The 25,194-nt window shown below is 48.6% G+C and overlaps 1 protein-coding gene across 2 annotated transcripts in view; it reads left to right on the plus strand.

Annotated features, from left to right (window-relative positions):
• Nucleotides 1–25,194, plus strand: part of slc44a1b (solute carrier family 44 member 1b) — a 42,503-nt gene that overhangs the window by 14,071 nt on the left and 3,238 nt on the right. For both annotated transcript variants that reach the window (XM_079582361.1, XM_079582362.1), the window contains exons 4-15: nucleotides 327–463; nucleotides 1,864–1,957; nucleotides 2,166–2,335; nucleotides 7,105–7,194; nucleotides 7,607–7,779; nucleotides 10,085–10,262; nucleotides 10,501–10,678; nucleotides 10,933–11,089; nucleotides 15,291–15,374; nucleotides 15,612–15,749; nucleotides 19,742–19,978; nucleotides 21,156–21,233. In XM_079582361.1, coding sequence (XP_079438487.1) covers nucleotides 327–463; nucleotides 1,864–1,957; nucleotides 2,166–2,335; nucleotides 7,105–7,194; nucleotides 7,607–7,779; nucleotides 10,085–10,262; nucleotides 10,501–10,678; nucleotides 10,933–11,089; nucleotides 15,291–15,374; nucleotides 15,612–15,749; nucleotides 19,742–19,978; nucleotides 21,156–21,233 — 1,714 coding nt within the window. The remainder of the gene's footprint in view (nucleotides 1–326; nucleotides 464–1,863; nucleotides 1,958–2,165; nucleotides 2,336–7,104; nucleotides 7,195–7,606; nucleotides 7,780–10,084; nucleotides 10,263–10,500; nucleotides 10,679–10,932; nucleotides 11,090–15,290; nucleotides 15,375–15,611; nucleotides 15,750–19,741; nucleotides 19,979–21,155; nucleotides 21,234–25,194) is intronic.

The raw sequence follows: 25,194 nt of genomic DNA on the forward strand, positions 1-25,194 counted from the left end.
TGTCTGTCACAGGTTCATGTTCTTCTTGCTCGCTCTGACTCCTCTGTCTGTCACAGGTTCATGTTCTTCTTGCTCGCTCTGACTCCTCTGTTTGTCTCAGGTTCTTGTTCTTCTTGCTCGCTCTGACTCCTCTCTGTCTGTCACAGGTTCATGTTCTTCTTGCTCGCTCTGACTCCTCTGTCTGTCACAGGTTCATGTTCTTCTTGCTCGCTCTGACTCCTCTCTGTCTGTCTCAGGTTCTTGTTCTTCTTGCTCGCTCTGACTCCTCTGTTTGTCTCAGGTTCATGTTCTTCTTGCTCGCTCTGACTCCTCTCTGTCTGTCACAGGTTCGTGTTCTTCCTGGACCCGTGTGACATCGACCTGGTGCAGCGGCGGATCCGCTCCATGGCGCTGTGCGTGTCGCAGTGCCCCGGCCGCGAGCTGAGAACCTACGAGGACCTGCAGAGCTTCGCCATGAACAACGGTGAGTCCAGCACCATAACCCGACCCAGAGGAGAAAACATGAACACAGTGAACCAGGGTGGCTTGTTTACATGCATGAGACCCATGTATGTTCATTAACATGCACTGTCCAAATAAACCAATAAATAAACAAACAACAGAGACGCCTTTTGTGAGGAGCAGAGTTACGTCTCCAGTACAACAGCTGATTCCTGTCAGATTTATTGATCTTCGAACCCCCAAAAAAGACATTTGAATTTTTAATTCAGATTTTTTCACTTACGATTAGCTAAAAACTAAACTAGATTATTTTAACCATTATTAAGATCAATTATTAGTGATTGAACATGTTTATAATTGTCTTTGTTTTGATTTATTAAAATTATGAATTTTGATATTGTGTCTCGAGTCTGTGCGACCAAATGAAAAGGTTGGTAGCACCAGCACTACTAAAATAAAAGTGTTCTGTAAGATCTCTCCTCATCCAGGCCAGCTCAAAGTTCCTCCTGGACCTGCCTTTTAGTGCAGTCCTGACTCTGCTTTTGTACCACTTCCTCCCGGTCTTAACACCAGCGTTGGATACATTTGGGTCTCTTGAGTCTCTGTTTTGCAGCAGGGGATAAATAAAAAATAATACTAATAACACAGTCACACACGTTCTCTCACACACAGACAAAGGCTGATTCATGGGCTATGGATATGATTCGTTGTACATATGTATTAGAAAGATGAAGTTGGAGTTTGCAGAACACATTGTTTTAAGGCAGACAGATGTGGATTCCACTGGGCGTAAAAAGCATTTAAGTTTCCGCGCAGGGTAAACTTGATTTTTTCAAGTTTTAGACATAAAAGAAAATCATGAACCCACTGTGTATAGGTGGGTGGCAGGTGATCTTTCCATTTGAATAAAATAATTCGATGGGCCAAAAGTGAGATGAAGACATGGAGTCTGGCTCAGCTTTAAGCCTGGAATGTTGGAGGCACCAAATATGGCCAATAGGGGGCGTGGTTGTAATGACTTATCAAGTGCAGAATTTATTAGTGTAAAAATATTAAGCCACAGGAGGTGAATTTTTTAGCAGGACCAGAACATATGAACATGATTGGCTGGAGGAGTTCTTGGTTTGTATAACCCGATATCACAACAGGAGCTGCTTCACTGGACAGTGTGTTGTATCTAAACTAAAGCAGAGGATCCAGCCCTGGAGACCGTGTGGAAACACCAGGAAGCCTGGGTGAATGTAGTGGTGGGAGACGCTGATGGCACTGACTGGTTGCCTCACTTCCGTCAGTCTGCCCCAGGGCAGCTGTGGCTACAATAGTAGCTACCACCACCGAGTCTGGAGTGAATGAATAACACAATGTGTCCAGGAAAACGCTGGATGTTGGTTTGTTTTCTAATGTCTGAATGTTTTTGTCCAGGCTCCGAGTTGTGCTCGTACGAACTCCCCGCCCACAAATACCCGTCTCTACCGGAGAGGTTCGACCGCTGCCCCAAACTGCCCGTGCCCCGCAGGTGTGTATTAGTACTACTACTACTACTACTACTACTACTACTACTACTACTACTACTACTACTACTACTACTACTACTACTACTGCTTTGTCTTTATTTTCTTCTGTTCCTGATAATTCCATTGTTATTTTGACATGTTTTGATTTAGTTTTAGTAGATTATTATGTCTTGATGAATTTACCATTGGCTGAACTCTCTCGTTCCACAGTAAGCCCCTCCCCCTGCTGCGGCGTTGCTCACCTGTGCAGGTGTCGTGTTACGCCCGCCTGGCCGTTGCCGTGGTGACGTTTGTCGGAGACGACAGCGTTTTACACCGTCTGATCGCAGGCGTGTCGGCGAGTCGCGACGTCATCATCGGACTGTGCTTCCTGGCCCTCGGTAACTAGGGGTAACTGGGGGTAACTGGGGTTCTGTGAAGGGGTTACTGTGTATGAAGGGGTTACTGTGTATGAAAGGGTTACTGTGTATGAAGGGGTTACTGTGTATGAAGGGGTTACTGTGTATGAAGGGGTTACTGTGGAGTCATTTCTCTTCATGGAGCTAATGAAGGGTCTATAGGCGGCGCTGTCCATGGTGCTGAAGTCTCTGTTTGTGGTGCTGAAGTCTCTGTTTGTGGTGTTGAAGTCTCTGTTTGTGGTGTTGAAGTCTCTGTTTGTGGTGTTGAAGTCTCTGTTTGTGGTGTTGAAGTCTCTGTTTGTGGTGCTGAAGTCTCTGTTTGTGGTGTTGAAGTCTCTGTTTGTGGTGTTGAAGTCTCTGTTTGTGGTGCTGAAGTCTCTGTTTGTGTCTGAAGTCTGTGTTTGTGGTGTTGAAGTCTCTGTCTGTGGTGCTGAAGTCTCTGTTTGTGGTGTTGAAGTCTCTGTTTGTGGTGTTGAAGTCTCTGTTTGTGGTGTTGAAGTCTCTGTTTGTGGTGCTGAAGTCTCTGTTTGTGGTGTTGAAGTCTCTGTTTGTGGTGTTGAAGTCTCTGTTTGTGGTGTTGAAGTCTCTGTTTGTGTCTGAAGTCTCTGTTTGTGGTGCTGAAGTCTCTGTTTGTGGTGCTGAAGTCTCTGTCCGTGGTGTTGAAGTCTCTGTTTGTGTCTGAAGTCTCTGTTTGTGTCTGAAGTCTCTGTTTGTGGTGCTGAAGTCTCTGTTTGTGGTGCTGAAGTCTCTGTTTGTGGTGTTGAAGTCTCTGTTTGTGGTGTTGAAGTCTCTGTTTGTGGTGCTGAAGTCTCTGTTTGTGGTGTTGAAGTCTCTGTTTGTGGTGTTGAAGTCTCTGTTTGTGGTGTTGAAGTCTCTGTTTGTGGTGTTGAAGTCTCTGTTTGTGGTGCTGAAGTCTCTGTTTGTGGTGTTGAAGTCTCTGTTTGTGGTGTTGAAGTCTCTGTTTGTGGTGTTGAAGTCTCTGTTTGTGGTGTTGAAGTCTCTGTTTGTGGTGCTGAAGTCTCTGTTTGTGGTGTTGAAGTCTCTGTTTGTGGTGTTGAAGTCTCTGTTTGTGGTGCTGAAGTCTCTGTTTGTGTCTGAAGTCTGTGTTTGTGGTGTTGAAGTCTCTGTCTGTGGTGCTGAAGTCTCTGTTTGTGGTGTTGAAGTCTCTGTTTGTGGTGTTGAAGTCTCTGTTTGTGGTGTTGAAGTCTCTGTTTGTGGTGCTGAAGTCTCTGTTTGTGGTGTTGAAGTCTCTGTTTGTGGTGTTGAAGTCTCTGTTTGTGGTGTTGAAGTCTCTGTTTGTGTCTGAAGTCTCTGTTTGTGGTGCTGAAGTCTCTGTTTGTGGTGCTGAAGTCTCTGTCCGTGGTGTTGAAGTCTCTGTTTGTGTCTGAAGTCTCTGTTTGTGTCTGAAGTCTCTGTTTGTGGTGCTGAAGTCTCTGTTTGTGGTGCTGAAGTCTCTGTTTGTGGTGTTGAAGTCTCTGTTTGTGGTGTTGAAGTCTCTGTTTGTGGTGTTGAAGTCTCTGTTTGTGGTGCTGAAGTCTGTGTTTGTGTCTGAAGTCTCTGTTTGTGGTGTTGAAGTCTCTGTTTGTGGTGTTGAAGTCTCTGTTTGTGGTGTTGAAGTCTCTGTTTGTGGTGTTGAAGTCTCTGTTTGTGGTGTTGAAGTCTCTGTTTGTGGTGTTGAAGTCTCTGTTTGTGGTGTTGAAGTCTCTGTTTGTGGTGTTGAAGTCTCTGTTTGTGGTGCTGAAGTCTCTGTTTGTGGTGTTGAAGTCTCTGTTTGTGGTGTTGAAGTCTCTGTTTGTGGTGTTGAAGTCTCTGTTTGTGGTGTTGAAGTCTCTGTTTGTGTCTGAAGTCTCTGTTTGTGGTGTTGAAGTCTCTGTTTGTGGTGTTGAAGTCTCTGTTTGTGGTGTTGAAGTCTCTGTTTGTGGTGTTGAAGTCTCTGTTTGTGGTGTTGAAGTCTCTGTTTGTGGTGTTGAAGTCTCTGTTTGTGGTGTTGAAGTCTCTGTTTGTGGTGTTGAAGTCTCTGTTTGTGGTGCTGAAGTCTCTGTTTGTGGTGTTGAAGTCTCTGTTTGTGGTGTTGAAGTCTCTGTTTGTGGTGTTGAAGTCTCTGTTTGTGTCTGAAGTCTCTGTTTGTGTCTGAAGTCTCTGTTTGTGGTGTTGAAGTCTCTGTTTGTGGTGTTGAAGTCTCTGTGGTGTTGAAGTCTCTGTTTGTGGTGTTGAAGTCTCTGTTTGTGTCTGAAGTCTCTGTTTGTGGTGTTGAAGTCTCTGTCTGTGGTGTTGAAGTCTCTGTCTGTGTTGTTGAAGTCTCTGTTTGTGGTGTTGAAGTCTCTGTTTGTGGTGCTGAAGTCTGTGTTTGTGGTGTTGAAGTCTCTGTTTGTGGTGCTGAAGTCTCTGTTTGTGGTGTTGAAGTTTCTGTTTGTGGTGTTGAAGTCTCTGTTTGTGGTGCTGAAGTCTCTGTTTGTGGTGTTGAAGTTTCTGTTTGTGGTGTTGAAGTCTCTGTTTGTGGTGTTGAAGTCTCTGTTTGTGGTGCTGAAGTCTCTGTTTGTGGTGTTGAAGTCTCTGTTTGTGGTGTTGAAGTCTCTGTTTGTGGTGTTGAAGTCTGTGTTTGTGGTGTTGAAGTCTCTGTTTGTGGTGCTGAAGTCTCTGTTTGTGGTGCTGAAGTCTCTGTTTGTGGTGTTGAAGTCTCTGTTTGTGTCTGAAGTCTCTGTTTGTGGTGCTGAAGTCTCTGTTTGTGGTGCTGAAGTCTCTGTTTGTGTTGCTGAAGTCTCTGTTTGTGGTGCTGAAGTCTCTGTTTGTGGTGCTGAAGTCTCTGTTTGTGGTGTTGAAGTCTCTGTTTGTGGTGCTGAAGTCTCTGTTTGTGGTGTTGAAGTCTCTGTTTGTGGTGCTGAAGTCTCTGTTTGTGGTGTTGAAGTCTCTGTTTGTGGTGCTGAAGTCTCTGTTTGTGTCTGAAGTCTCTGTTTGTGTCTGAAGTCTCTGTTTGTGGTGTTGAAGTCTCTGTTTGTGGTGCTGAAGTCTCTGTTTGTGGTGTTGAAGTCTCTGTTTGTGGTGCTGAAGTCTCTGTTTGTGGTGTTGAAGTCTCTGTTTGTGGTGCTGAAGTCTGTGTTTGTGGTGTTGAAGTCTCTGTTTGTGGTGTTGAAGTCTCTGTTTGTGGTGCTGAAGTCTCTGTTTGTGGTGCTGAAGTCTGTGTTTGTGGTGTTGAAGTCTCTGTTTGTGGTGTTGAAGTCTCTGTTTGTGGTGCTGAAGTCTCTGTTTGTGGTGCTGAAGTCTGTGTTTGTGGTGTTGAAGTCTCTGTTTGTGGTGTTGAAGTCTCTGTTTGTGGTGTTGAAGTCTCTGTTTGTGGTGCTGAAGTCTCTGTTTGTGGTGTTGAAGTCTCTGTTTGTAGTGTTGAAGTCTCTGTTTGTGGTGTTGAAGTCTCTGTTTGTGGTGCTGAAGTCTCTGTTTGTGTCTGAAGTCTCTGTTTGTGGTGCTGAAGTCTCTGTTTGTGGTGTTGAAGTCTCTGTTTGTGGTGTTGAAGTCTCGTTTTGTGTTGCTGAAGTCTCTGTTTTTGGAGCTGAAGTCTCTGTTTGTGGTGCTGAAGTCTCTGTTTGTGTCTGAAGTCTCTGTTTGTGGTGTTGAAGTCTCTGTTTGTGGTGTTGAAGTCTCTGTTTGTGGTGTTGAAGTCTCTGTTTGTGTCTGAAGTCTCTGTTTGTGGTGTTGAAGTCTCTGTCTGTGGTGCTGAAGTCTCTGTTTGTGGTGTTGAAGTCTCTGTTTGTGGTGTTGAAGTCTCTGTTTGTGGTGTTGAAGTCTCTGTTTGTGGTGTTGAAGTCTCTGTTTGTGGTGTTGAAGTCTCTGTTTGTGGTGTTGAAGTCTCTGTTTGTGGTGTTGAAGTCTCTGTTTGTGTCTGAAGTCTCTGTTTGTGGTGTTGAAGTCTCTGTTTGTGGTGTTGAAGTCTCTGTTTGTGGTGCTGAAGTCTCTGTTTGTGGTGTTGAAGTCTCTGTTTGTGGTGTTGAAGTCTCTGTTTGTGGTGTTGAAGTCTCTGTTTGTGTCTGAAGTCTCTGTTTGTGGTGTTGAAGTGTCTGTTTGTGGTGTTGAAGTCTCTGTTTGTGGTGTTGAAGTCTCTGTTTGTGGTGTTGAAGTCTCTGTTTGTGTCTGAAGTCTCTGTTTGTGGTGTTGAAGTCTCTGTCTGTGGTGCTGAAGTCTCTGTTTGTGGTGTTGAAGTCTCTGTTTGTGGTGTTGAAGTCTCTGTTTGTGGTGTTGAAGTCTCTGTTTGTGGTGTTGAAGTCTCTGTTTGTGGTGTTGAAGTCTCTGTTTGTGGTGTTGAAGTCTCTGTTTGTGGTGTTGAAGTCTCTGTTTGTGTCTGAAGTCTCTGTTTGTGGTGTTGAAGTCTCTGTTTGTGTCTGAAGTCTCTGTTTGTGGTGTTGAAGTCTCTGTCTGTGGTGTTGAAGTCTCTGTTTGTGGTGTTGAAGTCTCTGTTTGTGTCTGAAGTCTCTGTTTGTGGTGTTGAAGTCTCTGTTTGTGTCTGAAGTCTCTGTTTGTGGTGTTGAAGTCTCTGTTTGTGGTGTTGAAGTCTCTGTTTGTGTCTGAAGTCTCTGTTTGTGGTGTTGAAGTCTCTGTTTGTGTCTGAAGTCTCTGTTTGTGGTGCTGAAGTCTCTGTTTGTGGTGCTGAAGTCTCTGTTTGTGGTGTTGAAGTCTCTGTTTGTGGTGCTGAAGTCTCTGTTTGTGGTGCTGAAGTCTCTGTCCGTGGTGCTGAAGTCTCACGTGTGCTCTTTTTCCCGCAGTGCTGTCCATGCTGCTGATGCTCATCATCCGCTACATCTCCACCGTCCTGGTCTGGGTCCTCACTGGGCTCGTGGTGCTCGGATCTTTGGGTAAATCATTCAAATCTGTTGCTCAAAACTGGATGGCAATAATGGTTTTTCCATCAGATTGGCTCGAAAGGAACTCAATGGGAAGAATCCAGATTAATACAAATCCTCTGCATATTATTAAAGGGAGATGTTTGCAGCTGTGTTTCAGATCTTCTCAGTAATATGTTTTTATGTTGCTCACGAAAACAACTTTTCTTCATAACTATATGTTAAAGTATATCTCCAAACCTCCTTAATAAGCTCCTACAGCTGCTACAGTCCTGCGCTTTACACAAGTTTAAGGCCTTTTATGGAGAATGTCTTGATTGACGTAAGGCCGTATGACAGATGGCGAGTGAATGTTTGAAACTGTCAGTGTGTGGAAGAGCTGCTGCTTTAATCATGTGATTCACAATCGACCTCCGTCCTGCAGGGGGCACCGGCGTCCTCTGGTGGCTGTACATCGACCACCGTCTCCATGGGAACGACACCACCACGGCGGTCCGGCCGCGCGGCGACGGGAACCGCGGCAACAGCGACGCGAAAGACGCGGTGACGAAGAACCAGGCGCTGCTGGTTTACGCAGCGGCCGCGACCGTCTTCACCGTGAGTCACATCCAGATGTTTCCAGCTGGTTCTACGTCCTTCATGAATGTTCCGACTGTAGGAGATTCACGTTAGATCAGGAGGAGCCTGATACAAAGTGTCTCTGAGCTAAAAGATCAAACAGATTCAGTTCAGTTTATCCAGGACCAGGGCTGAAGATACCGTTAACCAGAGAACCAGGAAACAGAGAACCAGGAAACAGAGAACCAGGAAACAGAGAACCAGGAAACAGAGAACCAGGAAACAGAGAACCAGGAAACAAAGAACCAGGAAACCGAGAACCAGGAAACAGAGAAACAGGAAACAGAGAAACAGGAAACAGAGAACCAGGAAACAGAGAACCAGGAAACAGAGAACCAGGAAACAGAGAACCAGGAAACAGAGAACCAGGAAACATAGAACCAGGAAACAGAGAACCAGGAAACATAGAACCAGGACACAGAGAACCAGGAAACAGAGAACCAGGAAACAGAGAACCAGGAAACAGAGAACCAGGAAACAGAGAACCAGGAAACAAAGAACCAGGAAACCGAGAACCAGGAAACAGAGAAACAGGAAACAGAGAAACAGGAAACAGAGAACCAGGAAACAGAGAACCAGGAAACAGAGAACCAGGAAACAGAGAACCAGGAAACAGAGAACCAGGAAACATAGAACCAGGAAACAGAGAACCAGGAAACATAGAACCAGGACACAGAGAACCAGGAAACAGAGAACCAGGAAACAGAGAACCAGGAAACAGAGAACCAGGAAACAGAGAACCAGGAAACAGAGAACCAGGAAACATAGAACCAGGACACAGAGAACCAGGAAACAGAGAACCAGGAAACAGAGAACCAGGAAACAGAGAACCAGGAAACATAGAACCGGGACACAGAGAACCAGGAAACAGAGAACCAGGAAACAGAGAACCAGGAAACAGAGAACCAGGAAACAGAGAACCAGGAAACAGAGAACCAGGAAACATAGAACCAGGACACAGAGAACCAGGAAACAGAGAACCAGGAAACAGAGAAACAGGAAACAGAGAACCAGGAAACAGAGAACCAGGAAACAGAGAACCAGGAAACATAACCAGGAAACAGAGAACCAGGAAACAGAGAACCAGGAAACAGAGAACCAGGAAACAGAGAACCAGGAAACAGAGAACCAGGAAACATAGAACCAGGAAACATAGAACCAGGAAACAGAGAACCAGGAAACATAGAACCAGGAAACAGAGAAACAGAGAACCAGGAAACAGAGAAATACTGATGGATTTTCCTTCCAATGAATTTTTTTTATTGAGGTGAAACAACCATGAAAAAACACTTTATATTTTTTATTATTTTGTTTTGTTTCTCTGGTCCTGACTCGGTCTCTCTGGTCCTGACCCGGTCTCTCTGGTCCTGACCCGGTCTCTCTGGTCCTGACCCGGTCTCTCTGGTCCTGACCCGGTCTCTCTGGTCCTGACCCGGTCTCTCTGGTCCTGACCCGGTCTCTCTGGTCCTGACCCGGTCTCTCTGGTCCTAACCCGGTCTCTCTGGTTCTGACCCGGTCCTGACCCGGTCTCTCTGGTCCTGACCCGGTCTCTCTGGTCCTGACCCGGTCCTGACCCGGTCCTGACCCGGTCTCTCTGGTCCTGACCCGGTCTCTCTGGTCCTGACCTGGTCCTGACCCGGTCCTGACCCGGTCTCTCTGGTCCTGACCCGGTCCTGACCCGGTTCTGACCCGGTCTCTCTGGTCCTGACCCGGTCCTGACCCGGTCTCTCTGGTTCTGACCCGGTCTCTCTGGTCCTGACCCGATCCTGACCTGGTCCTGACCCGGTCTCTCTGGTCCTGACCCGGTCCTGACCCGGTCTCTCTGGTCCTGACCCGGTCTCTCTGGTCCTGACCCGGTCCTGACCCGGTCTCTCTGGTCCTGACCCGGTCTCTCTGGTCCTGACCCGGTCTCTCTGGTCCTGACCCGGTCCTGACCTGGTCCTGACCCGGTCTCTCTGGTCCTGACCCGGTCTCTCTGGTCCTGACCTGGTCTCTCCGGTCCTGACCCGGTCCTGACCTGGTCTCTCTGGTCCTGACCTGGTCTCTCTGGTCCTGACCCGGTCTCTCTGGTTCTGACCCGGTCCTGACCTGGTCTCTCTGGTCCTGACCTGGTCTCTCTGGTCCTGACCTGGTCTCTCTGGTCCTGACCTGGTCTCTCTGGTCCTGACCCGGTCTCTCTGGTCCTGACCCGGTTCTGACCCGGTCCTGACCCGGTCCTGACCCGGTCTCTCTGGTCCTGACCCGGTCTCTCTGGTCCTGACCCGGTCTCCTTCTCTCTCCTCAGCTGGTGCTGCTGCTGCTCATGCTCTTCATGAGGAAGCGCGTTGCCCTGACGGTGGCGCTGTTCCACGTGGCGGGGAAGGTCTTCCTGTGTCTCCCCCTGCTGGCCGCGCTGCCCTTCATCACCCTGCTGTTCCTGCTGCTCTTCTGGGCCTACTGGGTCCTCGTGCTGCTCTTCCTGGGTACCACACACACAAACACATGCACACACACACACACACACACACACACAAACACACACACACACACACACAAACACATGCACACACACACACACACACACACACACACACGGTCCCGTCATGAGTCCGTGTGTCCCGTCATGAGTCTGTGTCCCGTCATGAGTCCGTGTCCCGTCATGAGTCTGTGTCCCGTCATGAGTCCGTGTCCCGTCATGAGTCTGTGTCCCCGTTGTTGCAGGGACGTCGGGGGAGCCGGTCCCGGACCCGGACTCGGGGCTGGTGGAGTTTCGGCTCCAGGGGAACCTCCAGTACCTGCCCTGGTTCCACGCCGTGGGGCTGGTGTGGATCTCCGAGTTCATCCTGGCGTGTCAGCAGATGACCATCGCCGGAGCCGTGGTCACGTACTACTTCACCAGGTCAGAGCGCCCCCTGGTGGTCAGAGCGCCACCTGGTGGTCAGAGCGCCCCCTGGTGGTCAGAGCGCCCCCTGGTGGTCAGAGCGCCCCCTGGTGTCGCCTTGAAACAGAGATTGAACATGATTTAGATTAGATTTTATTTAGATTTACACCTTTCTGAGAGGAATCTTCCCATCGTTCTGTCTGTAATCTCCAGTAGAAGTTTCAGAGTGACATTCTCCCTTCCTCTAACTGCTTCACCTGCTTCTGTTTCAGGGATAAGGCCCGCCTCCCGGCCACGCCCATCCTGTCGTCAGTGCTGCGGTTGGTGCGTTACCACCTGGGCACCGTGGCCAAAGGCTCGTTCATCATCACACTGGTCAAAGCGCCGCGGCTGCTGCTCATGTACCTGCACAACCAGCTGCGCGGCCGGGTGAGTCTTTAAGGGGCGGTCCCAACGCTAACGGGCGGTCCCAACCCCGACGGCCGGTCCCAACCCTAACGGCCGGTCCCTGAGAGGCCGGTCCCAACCCTAACGGCCGGTCCCAACCCTAACGGCCGGTCCCAACCCCGACGGCCGGTCCCAACCCTAACGGGCGGTCCCTGAGAGGCCGGTCCCAACCCTAACGGGCGGTCCCTGAGAGGCCGGTCCCAACCCTAACGGCCGGTCCCAACCCTAACGGCCGGTCCCAACCCCGACGGCCGGTCCCAACCCTAACGGGCGGTCCCTGAGAGGCCGGTCCCAACCCTAACGGCCGGTCCCAACCCTAACGGGCGGTCCCAACCCCGACGGCCGGTCCCAACCCTAACGGCCGGTCCCTGAGAGGCCGGTCCCAACCCTAACGGCCGGTCCCAACCCTAACGGCCGGTCCCAACCCTAACGGCCGGTCCCTGAGAGGCTGGTCCCAACCCCCTAACGGGCGGTCCCTGAGAGGCTGGTCCCAACCCCGACGGCCGGTCCCAACCCTAACGGCCGGTCCCAACCCTAACGGCCGGTCCCAACCCTAACGGCCGGTCCCAACCCTAACGGCCGGTCCCTGAGAGGCTGGTCCCAACCCCCCGACGGGTGGTCCCTGAGAGGCTGGTCCCAACCCTAACGGACGGTCCCTGAGAGGCTGGTCCCAACCCTAACGGGCGGTCCCTGAGAGGCTGGTCCCAACCCTAACGGGCGGTCCCTGAGAGGCTGGTCCCAACCCTAACGGGCGGTCCCTGAGAGGCTGGTCCCAACCCTAACGGCCGGTCCCTGAGAGGCTGGTCCCAACCCTAACGGGCGGTCCCTGAGAGGCTGGTCCCAACCCTAACGGACGGTCCCTGAGAGGCTGGTCCCAACCCTAACGGGTGGTCCCTGAGAGGCTGGTCCCAACCCTAACGGGCGGTCCCTGAGAGGCTGGTCCCAACCCTAACGGGCGGTCCCTGAGAGGCTGGTCCCAACCCTAGCGGGCGGACCCAACCCTAATGGCCGGTCCCAACCCTAACGACCGGTCCCAACCCTAACGACCGGTCCCAACCCTAACGACCGGTCCCAACCCTAACGACCGGTCCCAACCCTAACGACCGGTCCCAACCTTAACGGCCGGTCCCAACCCTAACGGCCGGTCCCAACTCTAACGGCCGGTCCCAACCCTAACGGCCGGTCCCAACCCTATCGGCCGGTCCCGACCTTAACGGTCGGTCCCGACCTTAACGGTCGGTCCCAACCCTATCGGCCGGTCCCAACCCTATCGGCCGGTCCCTGAGAGGCTGGTCCCAACCCTAACGGGCGGTCCCTGAGAGGCTGGTCCCAACCCTAACGGGCGGTCCCTGAGAGGCTGGTCCCAACCCTAACGGGCGGTCCCTGAGAGGCTGGTCCCAACCCTAACGGGCGGTCCCAACCTTAACGGTCGGTCCCAACTCTAACGGTCGGTCCCAACCCTAACGACCGGTCCTAACCCTAACGGCCGGTCCCAACCTTAACGGTCGGTCCCAACCCTAACGACCGGTCCCAACCCTAACGACCGGTCCCAACCTTAACGGTCGGTCCCAACCCTAACGACCGGTCCAAACCCTATCGGCCGGTCCCAACCTTAACGGTCGGTCCCAACTCTAACGACCGGTCCCAACCTTAACGGTCGGTCCCAACTCTAACGACCGGTCCCAACCTTAACGGTCGGTCCCAACCCTAACGGCCGGTCCCAACTCTAACGACCGGTCCAAACCCTATCGGCCGGTCCCAACCCTAACGGCCGGTCCCAACCTTAACGGTCGGTCCCAACCCTAACGGCCGGTCCCAACCCTAACGGCCGGTCCCAACTCTAACGGTCGGTCCCAACTCTAACGGCCGGTCCCAACCTTAACGGTCGGTCCCAACTCTAACGGTCGGTCCCAACTCTAACGGTCGGTCCCAACTCTAACGGCCGGTCCCAACCTTAACGGTCGGTCCCAACCTTAACGGTCGGTCCCAACTCTAACGGCCGGTCCCAACTCTAACGGCCGGTCCCAACTCTAACGGTCGGTCCCAACTCTAACGGCCGGTCCCAACCTTAACGGTCGGTCCCAACTCTAACGGCCGGTCCCAACTCTAACGGTCGGTCCCAACTCTAACGGCCGGTCCCAACCTTAACGGCCGGTCCCAACTCTAACGGCCGGTCCCAACTCTAACGGCCGGTCCCAACCTTAACGGTCGGTCCCAACCTTAACGGCCGGTCCCAACCTTAACGGCCGGTCCCAACTCTAACGGTCGGTCCCAACTCTAACGGCCGGTCCCAACTCTAACGACCGGTCCCAACCTTAACGGTCGGTCCCAACCCTAACGACCGGTCCCAACCCTAACGGCCGGTCCCAACCTTAACGGTCGGTCCCAACCCTAACGACCGGTCCCAACCTTAACGGCCGGTCCCAACTCTAACGACCGGTCCCAACCCTAACGACCGGTCCCAACCCTAACGACCGGTCCCAACTCTAACGGCCGGTCCCAACCTTAACGGTCGGTCCCAACCTTAACGGCCGGTCCCAACCTTAACGGCCGGTCCCAACTCTAACGGTCGGTCCCAACTCTAACGGCCGGTCCCAACCTTAACGGTCGGTCCCAACTCTAACGGCCGGTCCCAACCCTAACGACCGGTCCCAACCCTAACGACCGGTCCCAACCTTAACGGTCGGTCCCAACCCTAACGACCGGTCCAAACCCTAACGGTCGGTCCCAACTCTAACGGCCGGTCCCGACCTTAACGGTCGGTCCCAACCTTAACGGTCGGTCCCAACCCTAACGACCGGTCCAAACCCTATCGGCCGGTCCCAACCCTAACGGCCGGTCCCGACCTTAACGGTCGGTCCCAACTCTAACGGTCGGTCCCAACTCTAACGGCCGGTCCCGACCTTAACGGTCGGTCCCAACCCTAACGACCGGTCCAAACCCTATCGGCCGGTCCCGACCCTAACGGCCGGTCCCAACCCTAACGGTCGGTCCCAACTCTAACGGCCGGTCCAAACCCTATCGGCCGGTCCCAACCCTAACGGCCGGTCCCGACCTTAACGGTCGGTCCCAACCCTATCGGCCGGTCCCAACCCTAACGGCCGGTCCCGACCTTAACGGTCGGTCCCAACCCTAACGGCCGGTCCCAACCTTAACGGTCGGTCCCAACTCTAACGACCGGTCCCGACCTTAACGGTCGGTCCCAACTCTAACGGCCGGTCCCAACCTTAACGGTCGGTCCCAACTCTAACGACCGGTCCCAACCTTAACGGTCGGTCCCAACTCTAACGACCGGTCCCAACCTTAACGGTCGGTCCCAACCCTAACGACCGGTCCCAACCTTAACGGTCGGTCCCAACTCTAACGACCGGTCCCAACTCTAACGACCGGTCCCAACCTTAACGGTCGGTCCCAACCCTAACGACCGGTCCCAACCCTAACGGCCGGTCCCAACCTTAACGGTCGGTCCCAACCCTAACGACCGGTCCCAACCTTAACGGCCGGTCCCAACTCTAACGGGCGGTCCCAACCCTTACGGCCGGTCCCGACCTTAACGGTCGGTCCCAACTCTAACGGCCGGTCCCAACCCTAACGGCCGGTCCCAACCTTAACGGTCGGTCCCAACCCTAACGACCGGTCCAAACCCTATCGGCCGGTCCCAACCCTAACGGCCGGTCCCAACCTTAACGGTCGGTCCCAACTCTAACGACCGGTCCCAACCTTAACGGTCGGTCCCAACCCTAACGGCCGGTCCCAACCTTAACGGTCGGTCCCAACCCTAACGACCGGTCCCAACCTTAACGGCCGGTCCCAACTCTAACGGGCGGTCCCAACCCTAACGGCCGGTCCCGACCTTAACGGTCGGTCCCAACTCTAACGGCCGGTCCCAACCCTAACGGCCGGTCCAAACCCTAACGGCTTGTCCCAACCCTAACGGCCGGTCCCAACCCTAACGGCCGGTCCAAACCCTAACGGCCGGTCCCAACCTTAACGGCTTGTCCCAACCCTAACGGCCGGTCCCAACTCTAACGGTCGGTCCCAACTCTAACGGCCGGTCCAAATCCTAACGGCCGGTCCCAACCCTAACGGCCGGTCCCTGAGAGGCTGGTCCCAACCCTAACAGCCGGTCCCAACCTTAACCCTAGTGGTGGGCGGGACATCTGACACTCTGGTGTTGTTTCAGGAGAACGCCTGCGCTCGCTGCCTACTCAAGTCCTGCATCTGCTGCCTCTGGTGTTTGGAGAAGTGCCTCAACTACCTGAACCAGGTCAGGACTCGGTGGAGTGTGGTGTGAGTTAGAGTTAGGTTTGAGGAGGAGCTCATGAGCTCATGTCAGTGTGCACCAGATGAATGAGAGGGTGAATGGGCCAGTAGTTTCTTGCTGTAAAGCACTTTGGGCTGAATTACAGGAGAAAATCTGAGACCATTTACCATTTCAAGATGACTTTGCAGGACAGTCGCAGACTCATCGTCTCCTCTCTCTCTCCTTCCTCCCCTTTTGCAGAACGCGTACGCGGCCACGGCCATCAACAGCACCAGTTTCTGCGTGTCTGCGCGCGACGCCTTCGTGATCCTGGTGGAGAACGCTCTGAGAGTCGCCACCATCAACGCTGTGGGAGACTTCGTGCTGTTCCTCGGAAAGGTCAGACACTTTTCACTCATGACAGGACTTTAAAGTCATGGAAGCATCGAGCCAGATACTGTTCCTCAGAAAGGTCAGACACTTTTCACTCATGACAGGACCGTAAAGTCATGGAAGCATCGAGCCAGATACTGTTCCTCAGAAAGGTCAGACACTTTTCACTCATGACAGGACTTTAAAGTCATGGAAGCATCGAGCCAGATACTGTTCCTCAGAAAGGTCAGACACTTTTCACTCATGACAGGACTGTAAAGTCATGGAAGCATCGAGCCAGATACTGTTCCTCAGAAAGGTCAGACACTTTTCACTCATGACAGGACCGTAAAGTCATGGAAGCATCGAGCCAGATACTGTTCCTCAGAAAGGTCAGACACTTTTCACTCATGACAGGACTGTAAAGTCATGGAAGCATCGAGCCAGATACTGTTCCTCAGAAAGGTCAGACACTTTTCACTCATGACAGGACCGTAAAGTCATAGAAGCATCGAGCCAGATACTGTTCCTCAGAAAGGTCAGACACTTTTCACTCATGACAGGACTTTAAAGTCATGGAAGCATCGAGCCAGATACTGTTCCTCAGAAAGGTCAGACACTTTTCACTCATGACAGGACCGTAAAGTCATGGAAGCATCGAGCCAGATACTGTTCCTCAGAAAGGTCAGACACTTTTCACTCATGACAGGACCGTAAAGTCATGGAAGCATCGAGCCAGATACTGTTCCTCAGAAAGTCAGACACTTTTCACTCATGACAGGACCGTAAAGTCATGGAAGCATCGAGCCAGATACTGTTCCTCAGAAAGATCAGACACTTTTCACTCACGACAGGACCGTAAAGTCATGGAAGCATCCAGCCAGATACTGTTCCTCAGAAAGTCAGACACTTTTCACTCATGACAGGACTGTAAAGTCATGGAAGCATCGAGCCAGATACTGCTCCTCAGAAAGTCAGACACTTTTCACTCATGACAGGACTGTAAAGTCATGGAAGCATCGAGCCAGATACTGCTCCTCAGAAAGTCAGACACTTTTCACTCATGACAGGACTGTAAAGTCATGGAAGCATCGAGCCAGATACTGCTCCTCAGAAAGGTCAGACACTTTTCACTCATGACAGGACCGTAAAGTCATGGAAGCATCGAGCCAGATACTGTTCCTCAGAAAGGTCAGACACTTTTCACTCATGACAGGACTGTAAAGTCATGGAAGCATCGAGCCAGATACTGCTCCTCAGAAAGGTCAGACACTTTTCACTCATGACAGGACTGTAAAGTCATGGAAGCATCGAGCCAGATACTGTTCCTCAGAAAGGTCAGACACTTTTCACTCATGACAGGACCGTAAAGTCATAGAAGCATCGAGCCAGATACTGCTCCTCAGAAAGGTCAGACACTTTTCACTCATGACAGGACTGTAAAGTCATGGAAGCATCGAGCCAGATACTGTTCCTCAGAAAGGTCAGACACTTTTCACTGACGACAGGACCGTAAAGTCATGGAAGCATCGAGCCAGATACTGATCCTCAGAAAGATCAGACACTTTTCACTCACGACAGGACCGTAAAGTCATGGAAGCATCCAGCCAGATACTGATCCTCAGAAAGATCAGACACTTTTCACTCACGACAGGACCGTAAAGTCATGGAAGCATCGAGCCAGATACTGTTCCTCAGAAAGTCAGACACTTTTCACTCATGACAGGACCGTAAAGTCATGGAAGCATCGAGCCAGATACTGTTCCTCAGAAAGATCAGACACTTTTCACTCACGACAGGACCGTAAAGTCATGGAAGCATCCAGCCAGATACTGTTCCTCAGAAAGTCAGACACTTTTCACTCATGACAGGACTGTAAAGTCATGGAAGCATCCAGCCAGATACTGCTCCTCAGAAAGTCAGACACTTTTCACTCATGACAGGACTGTAAAGTCATGGAAGCATCGAGCCAGATACTGCTCCTCAGAAAGTCAGACACTTTTCACTCATGACAGGACTGTAAAGTCATGGAAGCATCGAGCCAGATACTGCTCCTCAGAAAGGTCAGACACTTTTCACTCATGACAGGACCGTAAAGTCATGGAAGCATCGAGCCAGATACTGTTCCTCAGAAAGGTCAGACACTTTTCACTCATGACAGGACTGTAAAGTCATGGAAGCATCGAGCCAGATACTGCTCCTCAGAAAGGTCAGACACTTTTCACTCATGACAGGACTGTAAAGTCATGGAAGCATCGAGCCAGATACTGTTCCTCAGAAAGGTCAGACACTTTTCACTCATGACAGGACCGTAAAGTCATAGAAGCATCGAGCCAGATACTGCTCCTCAGAAAGGTCAGACACTTTTCACTCATGACAGGACTGTAAAGTCATGGAAGCATCGAGCCAGATACTGTTCCTCAGAAAGGTCAGACACTTTTCACTGACGACAGGACCGTAAAGTCATGGAAGCATCGAGCCAGATACTGATCCTCAGAAAGGTCAGACACTTTTCACTCATGACAGGACTGTAAAGTCATGGAAGCATCGAGCCAGATACTGCTCCTCAGAAAGGTCAGACACTTTTCAGTCATGACAGGACTGTAAAGTCATGGAAGCATCGAGCCAGATACTGTTCCTCAGAAAGATCAGACACTTTTCACTCATCACAGGACCGTAAAGTCATGGAAGCATCGAGCCAGATACTGTTCCTCAGAAAGGTCAGACACTTTTCACTCATGACAGGACCGTAAAGTCATGGAAGCATCGAGCCAGATATAGATTATGCAGCATCATCTCAGTTAAAGTTTACCTTCTTCAGCCCCTCATATAACCCATATAATCTTTGTAGTTTGATGCATCATGATTTTGCCACATAACAGAAAACTGACTTGTTTTTATTAGTCCTGCGCTCAAACACATGCAAACATGACAGTGACCAGTAGATGGCGCATGGTCCCAGCTCATACACACACATAGGGGCTGGTTCAAGGTCAGTCCTGAAGCCAATCACAGAGAAGCAGAGCCACAGTGAAGTCACACACTCGCACGCGGCTTCTCAAAACACTGGGAGAAACGAGCAAAGACCGGTGGATCATACGGATATTCTTCTTAGTTTTCAAAGAGGCTAAACAGGCGTAAGCACCAGAGAGAATTAAGGGAAAAAAAGGAATAAATGGGGCAAAAATAAGAAGAGAAAATTGGAGGAGAAAATTTTTTTTTTTAGCTGAAACCAAGTCAATTTCTTTAATCCTGTCCCTGGACCAACAGCCTCAAAACTATATATAAAAAACTCTTCCTCACCCACCGTTCGCGGTCTCGTTTTCCTCTAAGCTCGGGTACCGTCGTCCTGGGAGCTTGAGGGTTCAGTGTCTTTGCTGTTCCTAGAACTGCACTTTTCTGGACCAAGATGTCTGATGTATTTCCTGGGATCTGCTGGAGCCGCTCCTCCAGTTTGGGGGTCACTGCCCCGAGTGCCCCAACGACCACGGGCACCACTGATGCTTCACCCTCCAGGTTTTCTCCAGCTCTTCTCTGAGCCCCTGGTATTTCTCTAGTTTCTCCCGTTCCTTTTTCCTGATGTTGAAGTCTTGGTGATGTTTCCTCTGCTCTTTGTCACCACCACAATGTCCGGTTGGTTCATCACCTTCTGTCCGTCTGGATCTGGACGTCCCACAGGATCTTGGCTCGGTCGTTCTCCACCACCTTTGGAAGTGTTTCCCACTTTGACCTTGGGGTTTCCAGCCCATACTCTGCTTTCCCTGCAGCATCTTACACCCTGCAGTTCTGTAAAGCTGGATTGTCTAAGGGGCAATATATAAGATTTTTTCCAGTTTCTGCTTTCCATACTTGTTATTTCGATATCAGTTGAAATGAACCTCTTTTATTCAATACCACATTGATATTTTAATGGAACCCAGGCCTCGTGTCTGACCTCGTCCTCTGTCTCATCAAACACTTTCCCGTTAGGTCTTATTAAAGTCTTCAGTCCTGTCCCGTCCTCTGCGTCCTCTCTCCAGGTCCTGATCGTGTCGTGCACGGCCTTCGCTGGCGTCCTGGTGCTGAATTACCAGCGCGACCTGTCGGAGTGGCTCCTCCCCCTGGTGTGCGTGTGTCTCGGCGCCTTCCTCGTGGCTCACTGCTTCCTGTCCGTGTTCGAGATCGTGGTGGACGTGCTGTTCCTGTGCTTCGCCATCGACACCAAGTACAACGACGGCACGCCAGGAAAAGAGTTCTACATGGACAAAGCCCTGATGGTGAGACACGCTGTGGGCCAAATGTTGGTCAAAATACGCTTTGTAACAAAGAATTATTCTAATATCTCAAATATGGAAAAGGCTATGGCCAAATGAAGAGCAAATAATATATTATATTCTAGAAAAACATCACAGTTTATTCACAATGACAAATAGAACTTAAATTACACACTGTAGAAAATAAACTTGTACCGACACAGTAACAAACTCGCAATAAATGATGAAAAAACATAACAAAAAAACAAAATGAAAGTAAATATAAGACGAGAAGACTGGGTTTGGTAAATGCTGCTGTAAATGTGAACCTTTCACAATAAGACTCGTTCTACTGCAGTGACATGAGAGAAGGAAAGTTACATGAATGAGTGCAATGATTGTGTGTGATGATTTTTGAAGCCGATCAATTATTATTATTGACTTTATTCCGGACACTAGAATATGGTCCATATTAAAAGAAAAAACACACATAAAAACAATACATTTATCTCCTGTATAGGCTCAGCAGCCAGTGAGTCCATATACAACTGTAATAAATCATAGTTATACTCAAACAGTGAGACTTTTGTTGTTTATTCAAATCAAGCCTGTGTAGAAGTTATTTCCTTCCAGATGTTGTTTCTCTTTCCTGTGTGGGACGGAGCCGAAAATAGACTTGACTTGATTCGTATTTTTGTGGTCGAGGAACGGAGCGGTGGATCAGACAGAGGAGGTGGAACTGTCACAAAGACAAATCTATCTATCTTCTTCTGATGTTTTAGCAGGAGTTCATGGAGAGCAGTCACCACGGAGCTTCACTTGTGTTCTTCTGATGCTTGTGTTCTTCTGATGCTTGTGTTCTTCTGATGCTTGTGTTCTTCTGATGCTTGTGTTCTTCTGGTGCTTGTGTTCTTCTGATGCTTGTGTTCTTCTGATGCTTGTGTTCTTCTGATGCTTGTGTTCTTCTGGTGCTTGTGTTCTTCTGATGCTTGTGTTCCTCTGATGCTTGTGTTCTTCTGATGTTTGTGTTCCTGTTCCTGAATCTTCCTCTGGTCGTTGCAGAAGTTTGTGGAGTGCAGTCGCCATGGAGCTTCACTCGTGTTCCTCGTTTGTGTTCTTCTGATGCTTGTGTTCTTCTGATGCTTGTGTTCTTCTGGTGCTTGTGTTCTTCTGATGCTAAATCTTCCTCTGGTCGTTGCAGGAGTTCGTGGAGAGCAGTCGCCGCGTGGAGCGAGGCTTGAGCCGGCGGCGAGTGAAAGGGGCGGAGTCGGAGCCCATGGTGAGTGAGGAGGGGGCGGTGCTACAGAGCGAGGAGGGGGCGGTGCTTCAGAGCGAGGAGTGGGCGGAGCTTCAGAGTGAGGAGTGGGCGGAGCTTCAGAGTGAGGAGTGGGCGGAGCTTGAGGCGTGTCACGTGCCCGTCCTGGCTCTGGCTCTGGTGGTGGACCTGGTGACGGCCCGGGACCCCGCGTTGGTCCAGACCTTCACTGAGGACTTCCTGCTCTTCCTGGGGCTCTACCTGCCCACGTGCACGCTCTTCCTGCTTTGCACGCCGCTCACACACGCCCACACACGCACAAGCCCCGCCCACAGCACTGGCCCCGCCCACACGAAGCCAGCCGCCGCGTGACGCCCACAGAACTAACCGCACGAACTGACGCCATTTTGTCTCTACATCATTTTTATTTTTCTATTTTAAACTATATTTTTATACAATTTTGTTTTGTTTATTTTGTCATTTGTGCCTTTGTTTATTTTGTGCCTTTGTGACGAATGTTTCTTAATAAACAGATTCATCTTTTTAGTTTCATCCATTTATTTCATTCATTCACTTCATTCTCTCATTATTATAATAAGACTAATACCACTGGGTTTAATTAATCCATTTGAATCGATTTTCCTTTGAATGGCGTGATATCGTTAAAAAAACGCATTAAGTCAGTTTATTTACCATCACTTCCACTTTTCATTTTGAGTCAAGATTCTTTTGGCAAACACAAGTTTCTCTCTCTTCTTAGACATTTTCTGGCAGAATTTGAATTTATCACAAATAAAGTCAAGTGTAAATCGGGTCCATGTGGATGTTTCTCAGCAGATTCTTCAGTAGAAGCAAAACGACTGCCATTTAGTCGTAGCTAACGTTAGCATGTAGCATGATGTTAGCATTCTCCATTATTTCTGTAATTATGTTGAACCACATCCCATGTCTTCATATCTTTATTTAGTACAAAACTATATTCATAATTTTTGTTTCCTTAACTGCTTCAAAACATCACCATATATGGGTGATTCCAGAGATGTCGTCTGTATCTATAGAAATAAAAAGTAGAAGCGTCATTCGATCCTTACGCATGCGGACAGTTAGCAAAGAAGCTACTCTGTTAGACTTTTCAGATTCTGTTAGCTTGCTCAATGTCTTTTCCCTATAGCCGTTAGCATTAGCCACCAAACATCTCCAATTATGAACAATTCAGATGTTTTCAGATGTTGTAACCCATCGACCACATCTAGGGGAGGCCAAAGCCTAGTTAGAAATAATCATTACATGTACAGACCTTTGGATAATTTACTTTAGATTCAAATTAGTGTGTAAAAGCTAAAGTTTCTGATTATCATGGGTCTGATTTACAAATACACATCTGATAAACATCACCTTATGATTTGTACATGATAAAGAAACCACAGAAAAGTATATAAATACTGTGAAATATGTCACACTTCGCTGTACTGTCGCTGCCTTCACCTTTCATTTGTAGTTAGCGTTCGTTAGCATTTTGGTTTGAAGCAGGAGCTTTACGGCTCACAACCAGAGCAAAGTTTCCTGTGCAGTTTTAATCAGTCACTACAAAACAGCAGAGTTACCTTCCTCAGGTATAAATTATAATTTAAAGTTCATATTGTTATTTTGGTCACTTTATGTGGTTATTACAATCAGTTTGACAAAACGTTAATGGCAGTTTGTGCCACTGGTGTGTTCTGTAGGAATAATTATTAACATAAAACTTAAAGTAACTTAAAACAGTGTTTTCAACCTTTTTTGAACCAATGCACATTTTTGTCATTGAAAAAATCATGAGGCACCACCAGCAGAAAATATTTAAAAATGTAACCCTGTAGCCTGTATTCAGTCGTTCTCATCAAAGTGTCTTGAATAGGAACAGCGTATAGTCTCACAGTCACCGCCACCTGTCGCATCCAAGCATCACTATTTCTCTTGTTTCAAAGAAAATAGCCTAATATGGAGTATTTATTACATGGTTACTCTACTCTAGACAGCACTTGGTGAAATTGGATAATTTTCCAAGGCACACAGACAATATCTCACGGCACACTGAGAAAAACACTGACTTAAAATATAACATCGATTGAGCAAAAACTTTACAGCTGGATTTGTAAATGAAAGTTTTATAATATAATCCATAGAAATAAAAGGTAGATTTAACTGACAGTTAGCTAAACTGATCTTATGCTAACTGTCCCGTCCCCTTTATCGAATCAACATCAGCCTCTGCACAAACTGTTCACGTTACAAGATACAATTATTTCCTTGGGTCAGTGACATAATATGTTTATTTCAATAAAAAATAAATACAAAATGTCAAATATTTAATTTAAAGATGCCTCATATGGGTTTTATTACAACATACTAAATCTTTCATCAGGACATCAAAATGTTTCAGTGAAAATCCTGTCCACGTTCCAAAAATGTCACATGGTTTGAGCGCATGCATGGAATATCTATGTCCCATATATGTTTTGGCCGTTTTCTGCATGTCATGTGGTTCAACACTAACTTTTCATTTTCGAACGAGCAGTATTACAGGGCCCATAATTACTCAGAGAGAAAGAAGCTCCATCATACGTGCTGAGAGACTCTGCCTTCCTCACATAAAAAGCCCAAATAGTGCCCAGTGTCCTGTCAATTGGTTTGACCCAGTTTGCCTTTGATTTGTATTTCACAATTGTCATAACTTAGTTTGTGTATAAAAGATACGTATTCAAGAGATTATCTTCAAAGGATAAACATCATATCGTCTAGAAGCAGAAAACAGAACAATAATGTGTGGAAGGTCATTTACAACATCAGGTTCATCTCAATTGAAAATAAATGTGGAATAATTTGGGGGAAAAAAGTGGAATAAATTTGAGGAAAATAAAAATGGGAAAAATTCTAAAAGATTGGGCAAAACAATTGAAAAAGAATTAGTAAAAAACTAGTAAAATTTGGGGGGGGGATCCTTTATTTGAGCTGAAATAAACAAGTCACTTCCTTTACTCCTGTCCCAACAGCATCAAAACCTGGATCTAAAGAGAGAAGATTTTCGGTTCCAGTTTTCGATACTTCAGTTTTTCCGATACCAGACTGATATTGTTTAACGGTGCCCAGCCCTAGTCACACGTAAACATATTTATCAACGATCTATTACAAAACATCACAGCATGATGAGCTAAACGTCTGTAAATAGCGTGATTTATATAAGACCCTCACAATCAAAAACACAGTTAGTATGAAATTGATCAAATACATCCTTTAACAAGTTTAATCTTATAACCCTCGTCAAAAAGCGACAAAAACAAGGATGCAAATGTAACAAAAAGAGCTGAAAATGTGACAAAAACGCAGGTAAGAGGATAAATAATATAAGTCCAAAACATGTTCAAAACCTAGAGTTTCCAGGTATCCAGAGATCTCAATTCGTAAAAGTTGTAAAAAGACACTTCCAGCTCGGTGCTGATCATTAGCTCAGGTTAATCACGGCTGATGCTGCGTTTGTATATGGATATATATACTAAACTAGTTAGCATTAGCATTAACCTGCTCAATGTATTTTCCCTTTAGCCATTAGCCTTAGCTCAATGTATTTCCCCTATAGCTATTAGCATTAGCTCAATGTGTTATCCCTATATCCATTAGCATTAGCTCAATGTATTCCCCCTATATCCATTAGCATTAGCATTAGCACAATGTATTCCCCCTATATCCATTAGCATTAGCTCAATGTATTATCCCCATATCCATTAGCATTAGCTCAATATATTCCCCCTATATCCATTAGCATTAGCATTAGCTCAAAGTATTCCCTCTATATCCATTAGCATTAGCATTAGCTCAAAGTATTCCCTCTATATCCATTAGCATTAGCATTAGCTCAGTGTATTTTCTCCATGGCCGTTAGCAGAAGCCGTACATGTATCAACAGGCACGGTATAAATGTCACAAACATGTCCAATCCTGTACCAAA

The sequence above is a fragment of the Gobius niger genome, assembly GCF_951799975.1.
Source record: "Gobius niger genome assembly, chromosome: 24".
NCBI classification, from domain to species: Eukaryota; Metazoa; Chordata; class Actinopteri; order Gobiiformes; family Gobiidae; genus Gobius; species Gobius niger.